The sequence below is a fragment of the Simochromis diagramma genome, unplaced genomic scaffold (genome assembly GCF_900408965.1).
Source record: "Simochromis diagramma unplaced genomic scaffold, fSimDia1.1 OVJJ01000822.1, whole genome shotgun sequence".
NCBI classification, from domain to species: Eukaryota; Metazoa; Chordata; class Actinopteri; order Cichliformes; family Cichlidae; genus Simochromis; species Simochromis diagramma.
The window spans coordinates 2,340,404-2,361,672 of record NW_024387520.1 but is presented as its reverse complement, the minus strand read 5'-3'; the positions used below and the strand labels follow the sequence as shown (position 1 = coordinate 2,361,672).

At 41.5% G+C, this 21,269-nt stretch overlaps 2 protein-coding genes across 3 annotated transcripts in view; one reads left to right on the top strand and one right to left on the bottom strand.

Annotated features, from left to right (window-relative positions):
- The first annotated feature begins 30 nt into the window (after nt 1-30).
- Nucleotides 31-8,089, top strand: LOC120725933 (ceramide transfer protein-like). Its single transcript, XM_040019042.1, has 8 exons — nt 31-813; nt 2,653-2,745; nt 3,531-3,626; nt 3,865-3,997; nt 4,088-4,158; nt 4,267-4,395; nt 6,379-6,508; nt 7,092-8,089. The coding sequence occupies exons 1-8, from the start codon at nt 691-693 to the stop codon at nt 7,217-7,219; spliced, it is 903 nt and encodes a 300-aa protein (XP_039874976.1). The 5' UTR covers nt 31-690; the 3' UTR covers nt 7,220-8,089.
- Nucleotides 8,090-8,621: 532 nt separating this feature from the next.
- pip5k1bb (phosphatidylinositol-4-phosphate 5-kinase, type I, beta b) overlaps nt 8,622-21,269 on the bottom strand; it is a 32,263-nt gene continuing 19,615 nt past the window's right edge. For both annotated transcript variants that reach the window (XM_040019040.1, XM_040019041.1), the window contains exons 8-15: nt 15,977-16,173; nt 15,561-15,644; nt 15,072-15,120; nt 14,825-14,909; nt 13,960-14,118; nt 11,998-12,124; nt 9,973-10,097; nt 8,622-9,886 (exon numbers count right to left, since the gene is read on the bottom strand). In XM_040019040.1, coding sequence (XP_039874974.1) covers nt 9,998-10,097; nt 11,998-12,124; nt 13,960-14,118; nt 14,825-14,909; nt 15,072-15,120; nt 15,561-15,644; nt 15,977-16,173 — 801 coding nt within the window. In that variant the 3' untranslated portion in view covers nt 8,622-9,886; nt 9,973-9,997. The remainder of the gene's footprint in view (nt 9,887-9,972; nt 10,098-11,997; nt 12,125-13,959; nt 14,119-14,824; nt 14,910-15,071; nt 15,121-15,560; nt 15,645-15,976; nt 16,174-21,269) is intronic.

Below are 21,269 nucleotides of genomic sequence, written 5' to 3'. Positions count from 1 at the left end.
TAACTTTCAGCTGTAGTCTGTATTTTACTTATTCATCAGTCCTTAAATACAATCATGGCAACATTAGAAAGAATAACTACTGACATCTAGCGGTGAATACTTTACACTACATACACTTTAATGCAAGTTAGCTCCGGTGTTGGTCCGCCTGCTGAAAATGCAAATCAGATCGCATCCAAAGGAAAAAGAGACTGTAGCCTGTGTCCAGGCAGCAAGAAAAACAGGAAAAGTCAGTTCACCGGTCCTTTCCATGATCCAGCTATCCGGATAAAAGCGGCTACTGTAAACATGTTATGAAATTCAACTCCTACAGTCACTGCTCAGTAAACATGAAACAAGTGGACAGTTTGAGGTCCTGTAACACTCTCTGTTCATGTTGACACTGATTGGCCTGTGCCTTTAAAAAGAGCTCCTCGTGTATGTCCTGATCCTCAGCTGATCTCGACAAACCAGTTCCTTCCCTCCTTTCTCTCTCTCTCTCTCTCTCTCTCTGTGCGTAAAGGTAAGCCGGGAAGCATTTCCTGTGAGTTAGATTACCTGAGTCAATCAACCACAAACTTATCAGTGTTTGGTTATGTATGTGAAGTTTAACTGCGGGTGTGTGGGGTAGAGACATAGAAACAGTCACAGAGCAAACACACGAGGAGCGGGACACACCTACCCACACTTGTTCGGAGAGTAAGTTAGAAAATGAGTACCGGGACTTCGTTGCACAGTTCACCGAAGCAGTCACGGAAAAGTAAGAAGAAACAGCTGCTGAAGCAGGAGACTCAAAGATGGATACCTGTGCAGACCTGCAGCCATCCAGTTACAGTAGGTCTCTGTGTCCTGGTTATACGACACATTCTATTTATTTTGTGGGCAGTGTTGTCTGGAATGCCGACACCTCCCTTTATACCTGTTTGTTTGTGTTTGTGTTTGGTTCCTCTGACTTTAATAGTATTACTCTGTTGTTAGCATTACAGTTCACCGGTAGCCACACTTGATTTGTTAGTTTATCCACACAGCAATTAAAAAAACAAAGTCCAGATACTTTAGCTAGTTTGCTATAATTCCTTTCTTCTAAGTCATAGATCTGAATAATACTAATTGGACTGGGATAAACTATTGAATATAATCTAACCATTTTACTTCTTCGCTGATCAGCTGTTATGTGGAATGGCAGCATTTCTTCGTGTAGACAAAGAGAGATAAGATCCAAACGGATTAATGGACATAAAGATACAAAGTAGAACAGAAACAGTCACGTGGAAAGGAAAGTCGAGTCCTGTGGAAAACTGAGTGCATCCCCCAATCAATAGCTTCTAGAAGTACCTTTGGCAGTAATAACCTGAAGTCCCAAAATGATTTCTGTATGACTTTATCAGCCTTTCAGATCATTATAGAGGAACTTTGGTCCACGCTTCCTTACAGCGTTGCTTCAGTTCAGTGAGGTTTGCGGGCATTTGTTTATGCGCAGCTCATTCTGGACTTTGACTGAGCCATTGCAACACCTTGATTTTTCTTCTCTTTTTTTCCAGTCATTCTGCTGTAGATTTGATGCTTTGCATCAGATAATTGTCAAATTGCATGCGGGTAAAGCTTTACAGTAGCTGTGGGACAAATACTTTCATATTTGACTGAAGAAGACTTTTATTATAGAGAGGAGTTCTTGGCTGGCTGTAACGTGGCCAGATCCTGTGGCTGTAAAACAAACCCCAAATCATCACACATCCACCACTATGTTGATGTTTTTATTGATATGCTGTGTTTGGCTTTCAACACACATAGTGCAGTTCTTCATGGACAAACATTGGTCTTGCCTGTCCAAAGGTCTTATTAGTGATTTGTTCAGATAAGCTGTGCAGCCATGTTCTTCCTTTTTTGTTTAGAGAGAGACAAGAAGCTTTCTTGTGGCAACCCTTCCAAACAAGCCACACTCTTTCAGTGTTTTTGCACTGTCGTGAACTTTAACGTTTAACATGCTAACTGAGGCCTTTAGACTGAAATGTAGCTCTTGGGGGACTGCATAGAGGCCTGTGCAAAACTTTCTTATGATTAAACACTCAAGCTATAATAATATATTAATTACTGTTCATTTTAGGTCAAAATTAGGCTGCCTCCTCCTTGCATCTTCACTGTTACACCTGTCTCCCTCTCATTCACACACACATATTAGGTCTTTCTTCTACTGTCTTTCATTTCTCTTCACTCCAGAGGATACCTCCACCTCCCCAGGCTCTCTTCCACCTGCTCCCTACTCTCATTATAGAACACATTGTTGTATGTGAACATCATAGTCAGAGCAAAATATTTACTATATTTTATAAATATTTTGCTCTTTTACAATGTTTTTCTTTTTTTTACTGTACTATACTGCTGAGTGACTGTCTTCTGCTCGTCACATACATTTCATTGCAATGTTGACCCTGTGCTAACTTGCATATGACAAATAAAACTGAACTTAATTGAACTCATAGTCTGCAGAGACTCCTCTCTAAACTCATATATCAGTCTGCCCATCACGAGAAGGGTCTCAGAGCCCAGCAACACCACCTTGAACCCATCTGTCACCCTCCTCACTGCTGTCTCAATGTTCTCATTCATGGCCTCCATAAACCCATTTCTGTCTCCTTGATCTTCTCATCTTAACTCATCTGCTCGTTCCCTCAGAGCCAGTCAAGGACGGTCTGGAAAGTTCAACTGCCTTCAGCTTCCTCCGGTCATGAATATTCCAGCATCGGCACACACAGATTTGCCAACAAGGTGCGAACCATATTTATGTTTGTTTGCTCTGTGCTATTCACCCTCCTCCTGTCCACCTTTGTTTAAATTTAAGGTAACAAGTTGCTGCTCTTATCTTTGTCTTATCATCCCTGTACAAATCAAGGTCTTCTTGGTGCTGATGACGCTGACATACCTGACCTTAATCTTAATCACATCATTTTGTGCTCACTGCAATATTAAAGTACAGATTCATATGAAATGCTACTTTTTTGGGGTTGTTATGTGTCTTCTGCTCTCCTGCTGCGGAGTCTTTTTCAGTTTTTGTAGTTTATTCCTTCTTCTTTTTAAAATCTCTCTCCGATGTACAGCTCTATACCCACTCTCCTTCCTCGTCCTCGATCGAGCTAATCAGTCATCTGCTTCAGATAACATTCACAGATTCAGCCCTCAAGTGCTGTGTTTGGGAACGTCACGTAAACGCCTGCTAAACCACTCCCTGCAGGATTTCACAAAGGTTTCCTGTGCTCCGAGGATTAGAGTCAGGTTGTGCTCAGTATATAGCACAACCTGACTATACAGGAAGTCAAAATTCTGGGAGAAATCAGGGACCGTGACGCGTTGTTGAGGTTTTGAACACACCCAAGCAACATCAAGTGTGTAATATTTATTTAGTTGGATAGTAAATTTGCTTAAGACATTTCTGGGATTCATGGCTCTCTTATTTCTATCAACACCTCTGTTTAAAAAAACTAAATACACAGGTAGAAGGTGTGACGATCGCTCAGGCATATAAATACTGTAATGCTATAATATCTGACTCTTAGGTGGAGGAAACTGTGCAGAATCACATGGCTTACTCCATCCAGGAGGAGGGTGGAGGTGCCAACTGGCAACTGATAGCAGAAGAAGGGGCGATGAAGGTGAGGACAGAAAACATGAATTATTTCTGTTGTTTGCTGTGAATATTTAAATCTCATTCACATTTTAAAATGTACTGCAGTAGTAACTTATTTGTGCTACAGTGAAAAAATACGCCACTGAAGTACACGGTGATTTAAAACTTTTAAAAAGGCTGAAAAAAAAAATCATCTTAGTTTTTAGTAACGGGTGAAGTTGTTAGTGTGTTTATAATATTCTGTCTGTGGTGCTGTGTAACAGGTATACAGGAGGGAAGTGGAGGAGAACGGCATCGTCCTGGATCCCCTCAAAGCGACACATGCTGTGAAGGGGGTAACTGGACATGAGGTCTGCCACTACTTCTGGGACACTGCAGTCCGATTGGACTGGGAGAGTAAGATCTGTGTTTTAGTCCAACATATTATTATTATTTGACTCTCCTTGTGTTATTGCCATGACCTGATGTGAACTCTCCCTCCCACAGCCACCGTTGAAAATTTCCACGTTGTGGAAAAGCTCTCTGATAATGCCGTCGTTGTGTACCAGACGCACAAGGTATACTGAGTGCACACTGCACAGTGAAACACAATGCACATTTCATCAGTTATATTGCACAGCCTGTTTTTGATTGATTGAATTGATCACATGTCTCCTTTGTTTTAGACAGTGTGGCCTGTCGCTCAGAGAGATCTGCTCTTCCTGTCAGTCATCAGGATGATTCCACCGAGAAATGAAAGTGAACCTGACACATGGATCGTCTGCAACATCTCTGTGGAGCATGATGATGTACCTGTAAGATTAACCCTCAGAGGCTTCCCTTGTGTTTTTAGCGCTAGACTGTTGTGCTGTGTTCATTGAATTAATAGATGATGTTCGGGACATTTTGTGCCATTCAGTTTTTTATTTTCTGTTATTTCTTTTATTTTCTATTTTCTGCTGTGCTGAATGAATATAGCTGATATTTGCCAAAAGATATGTTTTTTACATTTTAGAATAGTTGTCTCAACTCCTTAAATTAGCTTAAAATGGTTAAGCTATGCACATCCACATTTGATCTAAGGCCAAAAAATGCCCCATTGAAAGCTATTGAAATTCGCTTCAATTTAAAATGTTTAGATTTGTCCACCAGATGGCGCTACTCTTCGCTATTCAAAGCATGCTGGAAAATTTCACACTCTTTTCTGTTTTCTGCGGGGGTGTCTTGTCACTGAAATGATAAGTTAGTACCGTTAGTACTGCTAATCATTAACCCATCTCACAGCCTAACAAAAATAGTAATAATAGTCTTATAATCATAATAATCCTAAGTTTTTTTACATGTATATTTCAGGCTGAAGTAGTTTTAAAACTACAGCATATCAGCATTAGCACATCAAACCAACTGTGAGACACAGTGGTGGAGGAATGATGTTTCAGAATCACAGGAACCTGAGCACCTTTCATGAACTCATGAAGTATTATAGAGTCAAATCTGACACTGGCAGCTAAAGCTTGAGTCACGTGACAGGGCAATGATCCCGAGCACAATCATGTGAGAGGCTCATAAAGTCATACACAAGACAATTACTTTGGGTTACAGCAGAGTCCCAGTGCTAAGCACTTGAGTTAAAGGCAGCTTTACTTCTTTTTAGGTTTGTGAAGGTGAAACATCTTTCCTTTTGACATGATGACAGGGTGAGTCAAAAACTCTCAGGACCACCCCCAAGGTGACAATCAGAACACTTTATTGATCCCTAGGAGAAATTATTTTGGTTACAGTGCTCCAGTACAAACAGTAACAAAGACAGACGTTACAAAAAGTAAGAAATAGCACAATATATACATACATATAAGTCACTTATTGATAAATATCTGAATAAGAAAGAAGGGAATGTGCAAAAGGGGTGTAACTATTGCAGTATACAGTGTGTTAAGTGGATGAGTTGTACAGGGAGATGGCCACAGGCAGGAATGATTTCCTGTGTCGTTCAGTGGTGCTTTTTGGTAATCTTAGTCTCTTGCTGAACTTCTTCTGTGACTGACCAGCATGTCATGGAGTGGGTGGGAGGAATTATCCAACATTGCCTTTATCTTGGACAACATTCGCCTCTCCAACACCACCTCAAGAGAGTCCAGCTCCATCCCCACAACATTACTGGCCTTGCAGATCAGTTTATTGAGTCTCTTACCATCAGCAACCCTCAATTTACTCCCCAAGCATGCAACAGCATAGAGGATCGCACTGGCCACAACAGACTTGTAGAAAATCCCAAGCATTGTCCGGCAGATGTTGAAGGACCTCAGTCGCCTCAAAAAATAGAGGCGACTCTGGCCAATCCCAGTAGAGGTTAAATATTTGGGCCTTTATGACTGAAGAAGACTCTCAGATGAGATGTGAAAAATCTTAATGAAAGTAAAAACACGTCCAGTTGCCTTCAGCTCGAGTGCTTAAGCATACCATGACCTGGATGACTGAAAACAGACATAAGCACTGCTCCTGGTATAAGAACAACTCTTACATTTGAGGTTTAACACATTATGCCTGACAAAGAAAGCTGGGTAAACATACTGCTTATGCATATTTTTCTCTTCACACCTCCAAGTGCTGTAACAGTGCATTTAGTTCATGTTAGTATCAAACATCATCTTGTCAAACAAGGCCTTATTGAGTAAATGGGAGAACAATGTTAACCAAAGTCTGTCTGTCATATCAGTTACAGTGAGATATGTGTCTGTTTTGGGGGATTTAATTTGTTTTTACTCCTATTTATTTATTCGTGTATTTTTCACTTTCAGCTAACAAACCGGTGTGTTCGTGCCAAACTTAACGTTGCAATGATCTGCCAAACGCTGGTGAGTCCACCAGAGGGCGACAAAGAGATCAGCAGAGACAACATCTCGTGTAGGGTCAGCTATGTTGCCAATGGTAAGTGCCTCTTAAGAGCATCTGGCTTTGATCTCAGCAGACAGCAGAACAAAGCCTCTGTTTAGTCTTACAGTCCTCACATGTATCACTAGATTTTGTAGACGACAGATGAGAAAAGCACACTTTGAATGTCTGAATGTTTGGTTATTCAGTCTAATGGAAGCGGTTGTTAGACCATCAAAGAAAATATAGTACAATTGGTTATTCATTCGTTTGAATGACTGACATGCCATTCTTTGTTTTGGCCCTTTTTTGTTTTTGTTAAATGAATTTTGTAGTTTTGACACCAGGATGACCCAGCCTGGGGTTTTACTTTGAAATTGTAGTCCAGACTGCAACTTCTGCCCCTTCAGACAAGCAGGTTATTACATAAAGCAGCGCTGCAGGAGGAATCTTAAGCCAGTTTATTGTCAGAGATGCCGAGCGAGTCGAGGGAGTTCATTTAAAAACATAAATATTAAATCACCACGTCCCGCCAGAGGGCATCCCACACAGCTGCCTGTGCAGGTTTATTATTAATAGTTTTATCATAAGTCAGCGGGAACACACTGTTTCCTGATTATATTTCTCTGTGTGACTGCAGTGAACCCCGGAGGCTGGTTTCCAGCATCAATCCTCAGACCTGTGGCCAAGAGAGAGTATCCCAAGTTCCTCAAACGCTTCAGCTCCTACGTCCAGGAGAAAACCGCCGGGAAGCCTATCCTTTTCTGAATTCAACGAGGTAACCAGGACCCCAAGCACAACTTGACTGGCAGCTACATCTTCTATAATTATAATTAATTGAATTTGTATATTTTTGTTTTATTGGGTTAATTTAATTACCATGCATACCATCTTTGACCTTTTAAGTTTAACTAAGTTCATGATTTCTTTTCTTTTTTGAGATTGATTTTATTGAAGTGAACGAGGTAAGATCTACAGAATCTGTAATTATTCAGATGCCCCTCGAGCTTTAAAACAAAAGTAGTTGTTTATGATCATGCTGGTCATGGGCGCTTTTGTATGTAAGCACAAGAATTTCATGAGGTGATTTTTTTTTTTTGGGTAAATTATTTTGTGCATTTCTATTGATTATCCATTTCTTGACTTTTTTGGGGGGGGGCTTGCTCTAATTGGTAGTATTACAGCTGCTTTTTTTCTCCTTTTTTGGTACTGCTAAACTTCACTAAAGGTCAATTAAACAAACAAAAAAAACCCTAAACTGATATTTACAGCAAAAGCACTGATGAGGTGTGAACACTTTCACTTCTTCTCTCCCTCTCGTGACGACTCTTTGCAGTTTGACGGCCTAAAGCTTTGAAATCTTTAATATTGTTATAAAGTAGCTTTCAGAGAGCACAGTGGACACGGTGTATTGTACAGAGAAAACTCTAGATGTCAAATAAATTATCACTCGTGACTCTTAAACACTTGAATTTAATGACAGAAACAGTCGATGAGGAGCATTTAACTTTGGTTTGGTGCCTTTTTCATATGATAGTGTTAAAAGGCTTAAACTAAAAACATACCTCTGAAAATGGTCAGGTACAAGGAACGGACTGAAAATGTGTATTTAAAATAAATTAATTTTTTTTTTTTTTTTTTATAAAAACAGCCAATGTCTAAAGAAAATCTTTGGAAGAGCCCAGAGAACTATTTCTGAAAACCACTTTAAAAAATTACAAGAAAATCTGGAGGCAAATGTCACGAAATGAGGCGTGGCTGCAGACGTTTTGCACAGTGTTGTAGCTACATGAGCAGAATGCATTAAGTGATTTCAGTTTTGTCTGTATTTTAAATAGTCTGTATATTTTTAAACTGTATATGAGAAATTTTATTTGACAGTAAATGTTTTGCAATGTTCTGTAAATTAAAGTTAATATACAGCAGAACCGATCGTATTCTTTTCCTCACACTGGCGTGACAATGAAACTGGTTTCTGTGGAAAGCAGCAATAATCAGCGTTGGAACAGAATCAGGTCACGGCCGTTTCTACGTGGAGTTTACGTGTTACCACCGTGTTTGCATGCCTAGGGTTTCTGCTCTCACTAAAGACCGCCACTTCCTAAACATCCACAGCTATGACCTGCAAACGCATGACATGAAATGTTTTGAGCATTCACAGGCAGACACAGAGTTTTAATTTTTTATTTATAGGAGTCTCTTCTTTATATAAATACGCATTGTCTATACATTCAGCGATGAAAGTATATTTTCAGCAAATGGTAAAATATTGGGATTTACATAATAAATTATGGTCTCAACTGACGTGATCGTGGAGTTCAAACACTTATAGCTGGATATGATTTTGACGGAGCGGTACTGGACCGCCACCGAGTGTCTCAGAACTTGAACTTAAAGAGGACATACTTATTCAGTATCAAAGGATATCCTGAGTAAAAGCATCTTCAGTCATGACGCAAACCTCATGAAACTAGTAGTTCCACATCAAACAGAAAAAAAAATATCTACAGTGTTGCTTCATTGTCTTTGTACATGTAGTGTCAACGACAAAACAAGTGTGCATTTGAATAATAAAGATTAAAAAAAAGTGCATGTTCACACATCTGTGCTTATATCAGGTAGCCCACCCGCCTAAAGCAGTGTCCTTGGAGAAATCTGTCTTACAGAAATCATAACATGTCAAAAGTGCCTCCTGCTCCGTGCTTCAGCCGAGGCCTGGCCGCAGTCTTTGCTCGCTTCACGCTCCTCTCCGGGCGGCGCAGTTAGGAAAAAATGCAGGCCGCTTAAACCGGATCGCACCTCGGGTTTGGCCTCGGCAGCTTCAGTATCGAGTCTGTTCACAGGAGTCTTTCCTGGTAGGTGTTGGATGCGGCTACAAAACCAACTTGTGTCCTTCGTTTGACAACGCGGCGTCCCTCCTCATTGGGGACAAAGATGCCACCATAAATTCAGTGTAAACATTTCTCATTTTAACAGCAACTAAAGCAGTCGCGAATCGTAAAAGTGTCCTTCATGTCTTTCTGAACAGCAGGGAAAGAAAAAAACCCAAACAAAACATCTAAACACATGAATGGTTTGCATCTACCGTCTCCTCATATATGCTGAAGTTGTTTTGTAGGCCTTGAAAACAGTACACACATATAAAACCTAATGGTGCCGCGGCGTTGACGCATGTTCTGAAAGCTCAGTCTGATGTACAGCACGTGACACGGTATGTTGCATGGTTCCTCGCAGATCTCCTTCACTTTGACTTTTCGTCCAACAACCAGTGGAAATCTCAGTACTTTTTTTGATGTGTTGGCAAAGACAAGTGGCAACATGGATCTAGCAGCACTGAAAGTGAGTCAAACGCCAGCATGGCCTGTCCAGTGGGGGTGTGGCGATTGTCTTATGCTTGGCAGGAGAAAATGAATGTTTGTAAAGCTGCTCCTTTCACTGTGAAACAAAGAGAATAAGTCAGTATATCCAGCTAAAGCCTAGTCAATATTTAAACAAGAATAACCTGAAATAAATGAACCCACCAGGTAGACGTCAAGAACCGATCCGTCATCCTCGATCCATGTCCACGTCCATGGTGCTCTGCTCCGACGTAAGGCAGATGGCACTGTCCTCCAGGGTGAAGGTGGAGCTGGATGCGACGTCATCCCTGAAAAACACGGTCGCACGTTAACTTGTAGACGGACCTGAGAGCTTATCGTCTGCGTCAAAGCCCCGGTTAGAGCAGGGCAGCTGTATAAACAGTGCTGGAAAAGGGATTGGAAAAAACCCCTTAACAAACGAACCGCAGATTTATTGCGGACTCTGACGTAAAGAGACAAAGAAACCTGTCTGGTGTCAGGACGTAGGGCTCATTGTCTCAGAAACGCCAAACGGGAGGTTGAAATTGAGAGGAATTGCTGGGAGAGAGAGTCCTACAGATTTCTCAATGTGGGGTAAGAGATACAAGTGAGCTTTAAAAGAGAATTCTTCCAGGAAATTACAGACCTAAAAAGTTAACTCCTTCATTTTGGTTTCCACTGGAGGGAACTTACATCCACAGAAATTCCAATTTTCTATCCTTTCTAATAAAAACTGTAGCATATTGCACTCTGACAGAAAATATGTTCTTTTTCATGCATGTACGCATTCAACGAATGAGATCCAGCTAACGCGCAGCCCACAGATCTTGGAAATTCCTTGCAGTAGTTGAATTGGGCGAGGAGGAATGGGGGGAGGGACTTATTAAAAATGGATCAAAAGCGTAATGCTGAAATAGAGTGCTATTAGACTGAATCCATACAGGAGTCACATATATGGATTTGAACGTAGCTCGCACATTCGTACTGCAAAGTTCATCCTGCCTTTAGTTGCAGTCTCTGTTTAACCACTAGGGGGCAACAAAAGATCGTTTTCCCTTATATGCACATCAGCAGACTTCCTGATAAATTCAGGAATGTGTGTTTGCCCTTTTCTAACATATGACACACTATGTTAGGGGTTCAAAGAGATGTAATCCAATTAGAACAAGAGCAGCATGTTGCTATAGTGGTAGAGATAACAGATGGATGTGAGACATACGGATAAGCTACAGCTTTATTAAAAAATAAATAAAAAATTATATATATATATATATATATATATATATATATATATATATATATATAGACGTGACACTTCAAAAGTGTGTTGCTAAAATAAAAGGCAGAGCGGCTGTCAGACAGGGATTATTGTTGGCTGATATACAGTCTCCACAGCGCCGCTTGTCCTCTTTTGTCACCGTATTTGTGCAGCGTAATGGCACAGAGTAAGAGTGTGTCAAAGCTGCTGTTTAAATATTTATAAAAACAGTTGACAGAACAATGTCAGGGCAGCAGCAGGTGACTGATGAAGGGACAAGACCGGGCAAGTCACACAATGCAGCCTCAGAAAGCAAGCTGAACTCGACACTGTTGGACAGGAGGAGCACTGAAAGGTGGAAGGGAAGAAAAAAATGCAAAGGGCAGGGGATGCAGGGCTTAGAGGCTTTTAGCAGGACAGGAAATAAAGCTTTAACACACTTTCTCTGTCCACACTGGTAAAAGTCACAATGAAACCTGTTAATGTAACACTCCGATTGTGTTAAAAATCAGGGTTTCAACTATTAGTCAATGCTGTGCCATTAAAGCATTTCATTAAGGGACACTTGAGCCATCCAAAGTCATTCCTGCCACAAGAGTCCAATCAAATAAAAGTTTTCCTGGCGTCCACTACAACACCACGCATCCTGATTCATATGTTGTCTAGGAAGCGTGCACGTGTACTTGGATGCATGCAGGAAAACTAAGTGAGTAACATGCTCCATGACGCACGTCACCAATAAGACCATGTGACGTAGACGCACAGGTAACAATAAGGCGGGAGTGCCCGAGCATGTGCGTGACATGTACATGCCCGAGCATGTACATGTCAGGCGTGACTTCCTTCTTTTCTTCGTGGCCTTGCGTCATGGTTTAAGCTGATCAGCCTAACATTTCAGGATCATGTGAGTGTAGGAAAACAAGGAAACGTCAACACAGAAGACACTGTACCTGTCCTCTGTTTGGTTTTCCACATTTACAAAGATGGAGGAGGTGGAGATAGTTCCCATGGAGGAGCCCTCGTAGAAGGATGGGTTGGCTGGGACAATGTCGGGGCGCAGATATGAACCGAACACGGCTGAGGAGGAAATAAGAAAACTAAATTTTAAACATGTGACGGTTTCCTATCTCAGGTGCGCTCAGTTTTAACTTACATGGTGCCAATAAATACAAACAGTCATCTAAAGATGCTTCATAGTGACGGGAAAGGCCCCACAAAAATCACAGAGAAAAACCTAAAGATTCAGCAATCTAACTATGAGCAAACACTTGGCGACAGGAAGAGCGAGGGCGGCCATCTGCCACAACAGCCTGATGTTAGAGCGCACCATAAAACAGTAAAACAATAAACACTCCTGTGCCTTCAGACTTTCAAACTCCACAATCCAGGTAAGCGCATTTTGACCTCTACGGTTGGGCGATCCCACACATTTTACAACTTTAGGCTGAGTACTTCGGCTCCAGATAAGTGTGAGAACACCAAACGCTGTAAAATCAGAGTTCCCCCTTAAAAGGAAGCATTTCCTGGAAGCTGAGCTGAATAAAATCTAAAGCTGACACTGGATGTATCCTAGGAAAAGAGAGTACGTTTTTCTTGTAATTCTGCCGTGTCTTTGCGGACTTCAAAACCTAATCATCGACACAAGGCAGCGAATGAGAGTTTAATGCAACTGATTAGATTAGGGTGTCAACATAAGGCCCAGGGGCCAGAATCGAAAGGGCCAAGACTCTGATCCAGCCCACGAGACATCTTTGGAGATTGTGAAGCAGAGCATAAATTTTGGACTTTTACCTGTATTTTCATACATTTTACAGATGTCCTACTGATAAAGATCCCCTCCCACAGTCATTCATATGACACCAAAGTAATGAAGTAATAGATAAATGACTGAATGACATTCAAGTTCCTATAGACATTTCTGTGAATTAAACATTACAGGGCAGTCTGGGGAAATGAGCTACTACAATTCTGTACTCTTACACATTTTGTTTTTACGATTAAAGGCCAAAGAGTCGTAGTGACAGATTTCTTTCATCAACTACAGCCGAATTTCTTTATCATGAAAAAAAAAAACAAAAAAAACGAAGACATACTGTTAAACACACACTTTTTTTCTCATATTGAGATGGAAATGGATTAAATATGTAGATAAAATTCTTTACTCTGACAGAAATGGGATTTTCGCTGGTCCAGCCCACTTCAGATCAAAGCAGCAGCATGTGCGACACACTTTGTTTAGATGCTTCCAGTTAAACTGACATACGAGCTACTCCCTTTAGAGTGAAAACCGATTTCCTGCCCTTCCCGAGACCCCTTCAGTGACCATAAGAGCGAAGGGAAGTTTAACAACCCAAACGGATTTATAGTTTGTTGCATCACAGCTGGAGATACAGCTGGGGCAGGGCTCGATTAGAGGAGAGGACAAATGACCCCCGTGACTTGTCTTTCTGCTCCACACCCACATTTCTTCCGGTGTGTTGTTGGCTAAATAACTCGCCTTATCAAACACAAAGATCACACAGATGTAGCTGCTTTATCACGTAAGAATGTAGGGGGAGCTCAATCTAAGGATGGTTTATACACAGTTTGTACACACAAATACTGTAACTGATGTAATGTTAATAGGAAGGTAACCTCTGTTTATTTCCATCAAAGCCAAACAATACATCAACCACTGACTGCTTCCTCCTCTTGGGAAGTGCTGAGAGGACAACATTTTTATGGCTGAGTGGAAGCAGCTCTTTAGTGGCCTCGAGTGTTTCTAAAAAGCTCTAATAAGCCGCAAAACGAAGCTTGAAGAGGCAGACGTGGCGAGGATTAAGGTAAAATGTCAAGTGCTTTTTATGATCTACCAATCCCACCCCCACTTCCTTGGCACAGATGCTGATCTGTCAAACTCTTGTTTTGTGTACCTTGTCCATCCAGGCTGGCGAGGCTGCGCGCTCCTACCAGCCGGTCCCTCCTGTCCTCCTCGTTCCTCTCATCCGCCTGCGATGAAAGGATCTCCTGTGAGCACGACTTCAGAGCAGGGATGGAAGTGCGGGTCCTCTTTGAAGGGGAGAATCGAATTGCTGTGGAGCCAAAATTAAAAAAAAAAAAAAAAAAAAAGAGCACATGAGTCAGGTAAAGGACCACAATCTGATATTCAGGGACTTGGAGGCGAGGGAGACAAAAACTGCAATAATTAGGGGGAGATAAATCAAATCAGTGTTCACACAGAGGAAAACTTCAATGCCCTGCTTCCAAAATTAGAAGCTATTAAACTGTTAAAATGCACAATGACGCTGACACAAATGTCCCCTAAGCCACTCTTATTCTGCCTCCTGAGCAGGGCGTGAAATAAAATCCTTTCCTGTCATCTCCCTCTGTCGGGACTTGGCAATGGTTAACAGCGCAGCTAAATCCTCAAATCAGTGCCTCAGCCATATGTATTTCCACAGAGGGGGTCCGACATGGTAACATTTGTTTCTATATTTGATGTTCCAAAACAGCTTCCTGGTTTCACCTACAGCCACACCCAGGACACTGAGAATAGATGCTACGGATAAAACTATTAAAAAACTATGAAAACTATTTTCCTATCTCGGAGTTTACGGATCATGTGCTTCAAAAGCTTATCCAATAGCCGACTCTAAAAGACCCAGTGCTATTTCAGTAATTCACGAGATAAACTGCCTACAGTTTTATTCCCGTTACCAGAGCAGGATTTCCAGCTATCCACATTTTGTTTCCTCCTTTAGTTTCACATGTATGACCATGATCAGTCAGCTGACTTACGCTGAGTCTTCCTGAAGACCCGTGTGCTCATGAACTTCAGGAAGCGGCTGGCGTAAAACCCGGGCCGGTGGACTGAGACTGAGTCCTGAGGACAAATCAGAAAGAGAGGAAAGAAATTAAAAAAAAAAAAAAAAGAAGAAGTCAGGGTTTATCGGACAGCCACGGGTAATTTTAAAGAGGACGTAAGAAAATAAAAGGCTCATTCATAAAAGCTGCTCCATCAGATTTGAGCAGGCTATCAACTTACACCATCGTACACCAGGGCTTTCCATGAGTGCTCCAACTTTTTAATGAACCTGCAGGAGAAACACAACAAAAAGAGGCCTTGTTACGAAGGTTATACAACAAATTCCCCTTTATGCCCGATCAAACCTAAAAGGTTTCACTTTTCCCTCTGGGTGCAGCGCAAAGCTTTGCTCAACTTAAAGTTCTGCCTTTAAGTTAAGCAACATTTAGCTTTTAAGAGAGCAAAAGTACACAAACTCTGCCTTTTCATCATATCTGACCTGATCTGACTTCGCCTACGCTGTCAAGAGTCTGATGCCGACAAGGCTCACAAAGGTTTATGCAATGCTTTTAAAGCACCACGAGTAGGAAAAGCTGATGACCCAAAAGGCTGTTGGATCTCATAAGACTTCGTGGCACAACAAGTCAACATATTAATCTATTTTCTAGACAAAGTAAGAAGGAAAGGCAGTAAAAATCCAGTGTTTTTCAGTTTCATTAGCATCAGTACCTGTATGACTGTAGAATATCTATGATGCCCAGGTAGATGAGCAGCTTTTCATCTTTGTGTGTCCGGGCTGGGATGCCGCCCATCCTGAAAAAGAAGACAGAAACCAAAACATGGCAGCATTTAGAAAGCAGCTGTAGTTCAAATAAACGTTCAAACGTGCCTCTGCACTTTTTACGAGTGTTTGTAAAAGAGGCTCCTGCAGTATTTACATTTGTGTGTGTGTGTGTTGCTGTAAATATGCAGAACAGTGTTTGTATTTTTGTAGCTATGGTTATGCGAGAGCCCGACTGTGTGTTCGAGCGTTCTGTGGAAGGTTGTGTAACGTCTGCGAGGGAAAAAGTGGACATCAGGAGACAAACAGAGGAGGTGTGCGTGTGCATGTGTGTGCTTCGCCCGCCCAGGCTGAATAAACTCACGTGTCATCAGTGGTGAGGGCTTCAGCAGCCTTGCCGTCTCCTTGAATGGACTCCATGGCGGTGGAGTAAAGCACCCTCTGAGCCACGGGTCTCCTCCCATCACCCCCTGCCTGACCCTGCTCGCCCCCCTCTCTGTGGTCCAGGACGTGCACGCCCAGCAGAAGACTGTAGTCCATGATCTTGAAACTCTCAAGCACCTATTGCAAATTACAAATAAAAAGAGTTCACTCAATATCACAATCTGGATATCGTTACATGATTCAATCTCCCACCTCTCAAAACTTTGAAAAGTTTTCTACTAGACTCTCACGAGGAGGGAGTTGTTTCCTTCCTAAAACACTTTCATCACTCAGCTCAGTCAAAAGTGTGTCGGGTGATGAAAGACCAGAAAGCCAGCAACAGGAAATCTCTGCTGAAACCTGTTCAGAGCCAAATAAACAAGGTGTTTCACCACAGAGAGCCAAGTGTTACACACCGACCCGTCTGAGGAGCCTTTTACCAAGCTTCCCATAAACCCTCTGACTTTATGGGAACCCAGTGCTCAAGAAAAGCCACCCTGTGGCAGGAAAAGGGGCAGAAAGTGAGGTGGGAGCTTGTTCTGGGAATGGGATTGAGGTCACTGCCGTGTACTGAGGCTTACTTTATGACCCAGACTGAAACAAACAACCAAGAAAAATAAGACAAGCTATGGTAACTGTTTAATATTCTTAGCTTGAAGCCATTTGCTTTTGCAAATACAGTCGGCAGAATAAAAATGACACACAACTTCTGATGGGATCGAGCTTGCAGCTACGCCACACCTACCGCTGAACTCTGCCTTCGTTTAAGGTCAAAACAATGCCAGTTGAGCTTTCGAGTCATAAATCGCGCTTCCCTCGACAGCTTTAATGTGTTTATATGGGATGAAAAATCAGATGAAACAGGCTGTCTAAACATGAGTGAATAAACCAGATAAATGCTTTTAACACTATGCATTCCCACAAAGATTTCTATATTTACTGCAGAAAAAACCTGACATAATCAAAGACAGTCATGGCCCAGAATCCAGAGAAAAATGAAGTTATCTATAGATAAGAAATCCTCGAAGCAAAGTCAGAGGTTTTATTAGTGTTCATTGTAAATCAAGTTAGCATTTGCTGATATTTAAAGTCAAAGCGGCACACACTCATGCACACAACTGCAAGCAGACTTAATGAGTGACTCAAAACAAACACAGGGCCTTTTCACCGATCACCCCCCACCCCTCTTTTTTTTTCATATCAACTATTTGCATCCCCTCGCTCAAACTCCCCCAGCCTATTCAAACAGCAACCATTTTGAATAGAGCCATACACATCACGCTGCCTACAGAAAGCCACGACCGAGCATCCGGGCCCCAGTTTTCCCCGACGGACAATCAAAGCATCACAGCAGACAGAGAACACCCACGTTTGTGTGTTATTTATGCAAAATTTCTCCTTGGATTTTTTAATCTGACTTATTCTGAGGGGCATACCGGTACAGTCTTTAGTTCCTGCTTTCAAACACAACCGTTCTTGTCTCATAGTGAAAGTAATAATAATACTGCACTAAAGCTCCCGGGAGACGCCAGCTTTGTCATAGCATAGCTTAATCCTCAACAAAATTCGATGTTTCTCATCATCGTCTAGCCTAAAGCGCTCCTCCACCCATTCAGCTCTGAGCCAGTAGAGCCGCCCGACTTTGCACTAATACACCAATAATACACAAATACATGTGTTCCTTAGTAAGACAGCCTAGTCTATTCATTGAGCAAGCTGAAGCACTTTTTCCAAGTATACACCGACTACGAGTCCAGTTCAAGAACGCTTGGTTTGTCACAGAAGTCATGATGGGGCAGAAAGGAACAAACACCAACCCGCCACCTGAGGAGGCCACAAAAGCCACAACTCAAATCCTGCAACACACTGTCAGTGTTGGTAATTTAAGATCTTTTCTTCAATGGGTAAAAAAACGGTATGAAATGACACAATAAAAACTGAAAAAAGGGCTTGATTCAGAAAATGGCCTTGATTAGAAAGAAATCTAATTCAACTTTACCCTTGTTCTCCATTCTTTGTACGCTTACTTTATTTGACATTCTTCTTAAAGCACAGAGGATGAGAATGACTCAAACATAACACATTGTGATCTGAAACTTTAAAAAGAAAAGTCCCACAGGGGTGTAAAGTAGGGCGTAATGTTTTCATATTCGTACTGCTCTCCATGACGTCACGACGCCACGCAACGAGTGGCTTCAATGACTGCTGACAAAACGGCTGCAAGAGCAACACACTTCCTGACTTCTCTTGAAATGGACCCGAGTGATCAACTGAGCTTCCCTCGCTGTAATATTTGTTTTCACTTGTCTACCACACTCTGCTGTATTTTTCCTATTTTCCACTGACCTGTTAATTCCACAAACAACATTATTTTCTATACAATGGTTAATTTAATGGCTAAGAATAAAGAGAAAATAGATGAAATTTGCTCTCTGTGCCCCAAAACACTTTAATCACATTAATCAACCAGTCGACAGCCAGAAGGGAATCAATGTCTAACCAGAATAATTACAGACAATCAAATCACATTTAATTCACCTGTTAATAGAAAAAAGAAAAACTTCTATTTTTTTTTACCCTGTATTTCCACACAGCGGTCATTATAATTCAAAATTACTCCCATTACAGTCCATCTATCACATGTTCATGCCTGCATTGCACTAAATCTTTCCATTTCTGTCCTTGTTGGTGTCTGAAATTCAAAAGCTTGCATTTTAAAATGCACTTGCACCCGCTTTATTAGGTACACCTGTTTATCTTCTTGTTAACAAACATATCTAATCAGCCAATTAGATTCCTGCGACTCAGTGCTTTCAGGAGCTGAGACATGGCGGAGACGACAAGCTAAAGTTCAAAGTGAGCATCAGAATGGCGAAGAAAGGCGATTAAGTGACTTTGAACTTGACATGGTTGCTGGTGCCAGACAGGCTGGGCAGAGTTTTTCCAGAAACTGCTGATCTGCTGGGATTTGCCTGCACAACCATCTATAGGGCTCACAGTGAATGGTCAGAAAGAGAAAAAATATCCAGCGAGCGGCAACTGTGTGATGCTATCATGTCAATATGGACCAAAATGCCCAAGAAATGTTTCCAGCACCTTTGTGAATCTATGCTATTCTATGGCACTTCTGAAGGCATACAGGGGGCCAAACCAGTACTAGCAAGTGTATCTAATAAAGTGGCCAAAAGTGTATATTTCTTAATGCTTTTTTGGCCTGAGTTGCCCACAAGATGACAAAGTGTTGACAGCCAAGCATGTGTTGTGAAGAAAAGTCTCCTAACAGCTTGATTTCATCTTCAGCATCACAGTCATTATGTTTGCCTCACTGCACAGTCACTGTAATGTGACAGCAATGCTCTTCACCCCTAACACACACACACACCCAGAGTCAGACTGGTAGATGCACACACACTCTACAATAAACCCTCTCTGTCTCACTCTCTCTGTAGAGTAGAGTTCAGCATGAATTATTAATGCCTCGTGTTGTTTTGGCATTTGGGGGAGTATCAGGGGAGCTGGAGAGTAATGGAGAGGAGAGACTTAAGAAGAGAGCACATTTCTCCAGAAGTGTCCTGTGTAACCGTGAGTATCGGTTATTTCTGAAATGTCACAAGCATTGCTCAAACACCATTTCTTCTTTTAACTAAACTCTGACTTTCCACATTCCCACATTCCCTGCAGGCTCTGGAAAAACAGCTGAACATTACTTTTTTTATCATAGCTATTAAAGGACAACTCTTTCTTCCACTTCCTCGTTCCCTCCAAAGCCCCCTATGCCCCCTGTTGCTTAGCTTCTGCCGACCCTTACTCTGCGTTCTGGTCCGCAGCCTCTCCTGCGGTGACGGGGTTAGCTGCTTACTCATGGAAATGGACAGAGATTCTGCTTAGAGGGCACTTTGCTTCCCGCTTAGGAGGCAAACGCAGGAAGCCATGACAATAAACTATACAGCACAGTCTCTGTAACAGCTGCTGCAAAACAGTCCAACTTGCATACACCATATAGGTTTTATAAACTATATACATTAATTTTATACACACACAGACAGCCAGTGCATCTCTGTTGTACTTTGAGCTTGTGAACTGCTTGCGTGCACTGCCAGGTTAAACATTAAGAAATCACTGAATTAGCCAGAAGGGAGGATGTCGGTGTCAGTGTGCTTAAGAAAACAGAACTTTGAGAAAGTCAACACACTGGTTAATGATAATGAGAAACACTCTAACCTGAGGAGATTACATAAGGCTCTGAGTTTATGGTAGCCTGACTGTAAGTCAACATCACAAGACCCAGATTTACCGCAAAACTCGAGATAATGTTTAATTAAAAGGAGGGAAAGCAAGAGGTGATCACACCTGTTTATGCAGCAATCCTGTAAGACGAATCAATTTCCCCTAAAGAGGAACAAAAATCTACAAACTAATGCAGCAAAAGATTTTCTGTAAAACAGAACTACCCATGTCATTACTTGTTTTCTGAGTATACAGAAATTAGAGGACACAGATTGTGTTACATAATAGGCCGATTTAAACACACAGCATCCCACTATTCATTAGCTTTAATTCTTTCAATAAAAACATCATGTTTGTTTCCTCTTCTTCCAAAAAAAACAAAAAAACAACCCTGAATCATTTACCCGAAGTTTGGTGTAAGGGAAGTCATTAAGTTGTTAGCTATATGGAGCCTCACGAGGTTGCCAGGTCTGGCAGGTTGGCACGACTCAGCAGGAACTTTGCCAGGAAGTCTTTCTTTTGCTGTTCCCTGAACTCATCTGATGTACCCATCAACACTTGCTGTAACATCCAGGTCTATTTCCAGGTTAAATACAGCAGCCTGTTAACATTTTTTTTTTCCAAACACAACAACTGAGGTCTAGATTTTCTGCACACTGTGAAATGGCCCTTAAAACCATAAGTGGGCAATTAACTTTCCCAAGAGACCACATGACAAACTGGGGCTGTTGTGAAGGGACACACTAAAAAGCCCAACTCAATTTTACTTATTAATTTTCTCTCTTTATAAAGTGCTACTAGAAAGAGTCGTCATTACAGTTAGACGATGAAAATGTGACGCAGTAAAAACGTCAACATTTAATCACCATTTACTCAACATTCCCCAAAACAACTGTGAACTGTATGCGCATATTTTTGCACAAGACTTTTAGCTTTATACAAAATACTGTTGCCATCTTGCTTGTAGGTAAATGAATTAATCTGTGTTTTTTTTATTTCTTTTTTTT

What these genes read in the sequence shown, in the direction of transcription:
- LOC120725933 (XM_040019042.1), top strand. Translation starts at nt 691, where the DNA reads ATGAGTACCGGGACTTCGTTGCACAGTTCACCGAAGCAGTCACGGAAA. An exon ending in CCTGCAGCCATCCAGTTACA is followed by an intron (nt 814 to 2,652) that starts GTAGGTCTCTGT and finishes TCGTTCCCTCAG; the next exon opens with AGCCAGTCAAGGACGGTCTG. An exon ending in CACACAGATTTGCCAACAAG is followed by an intron (nt 2,746 to 3,530) that starts GTGCGAACCATA and finishes TCTGACTCTTAG; the next exon opens with GTGGAGGAAACTGTGCAGAA.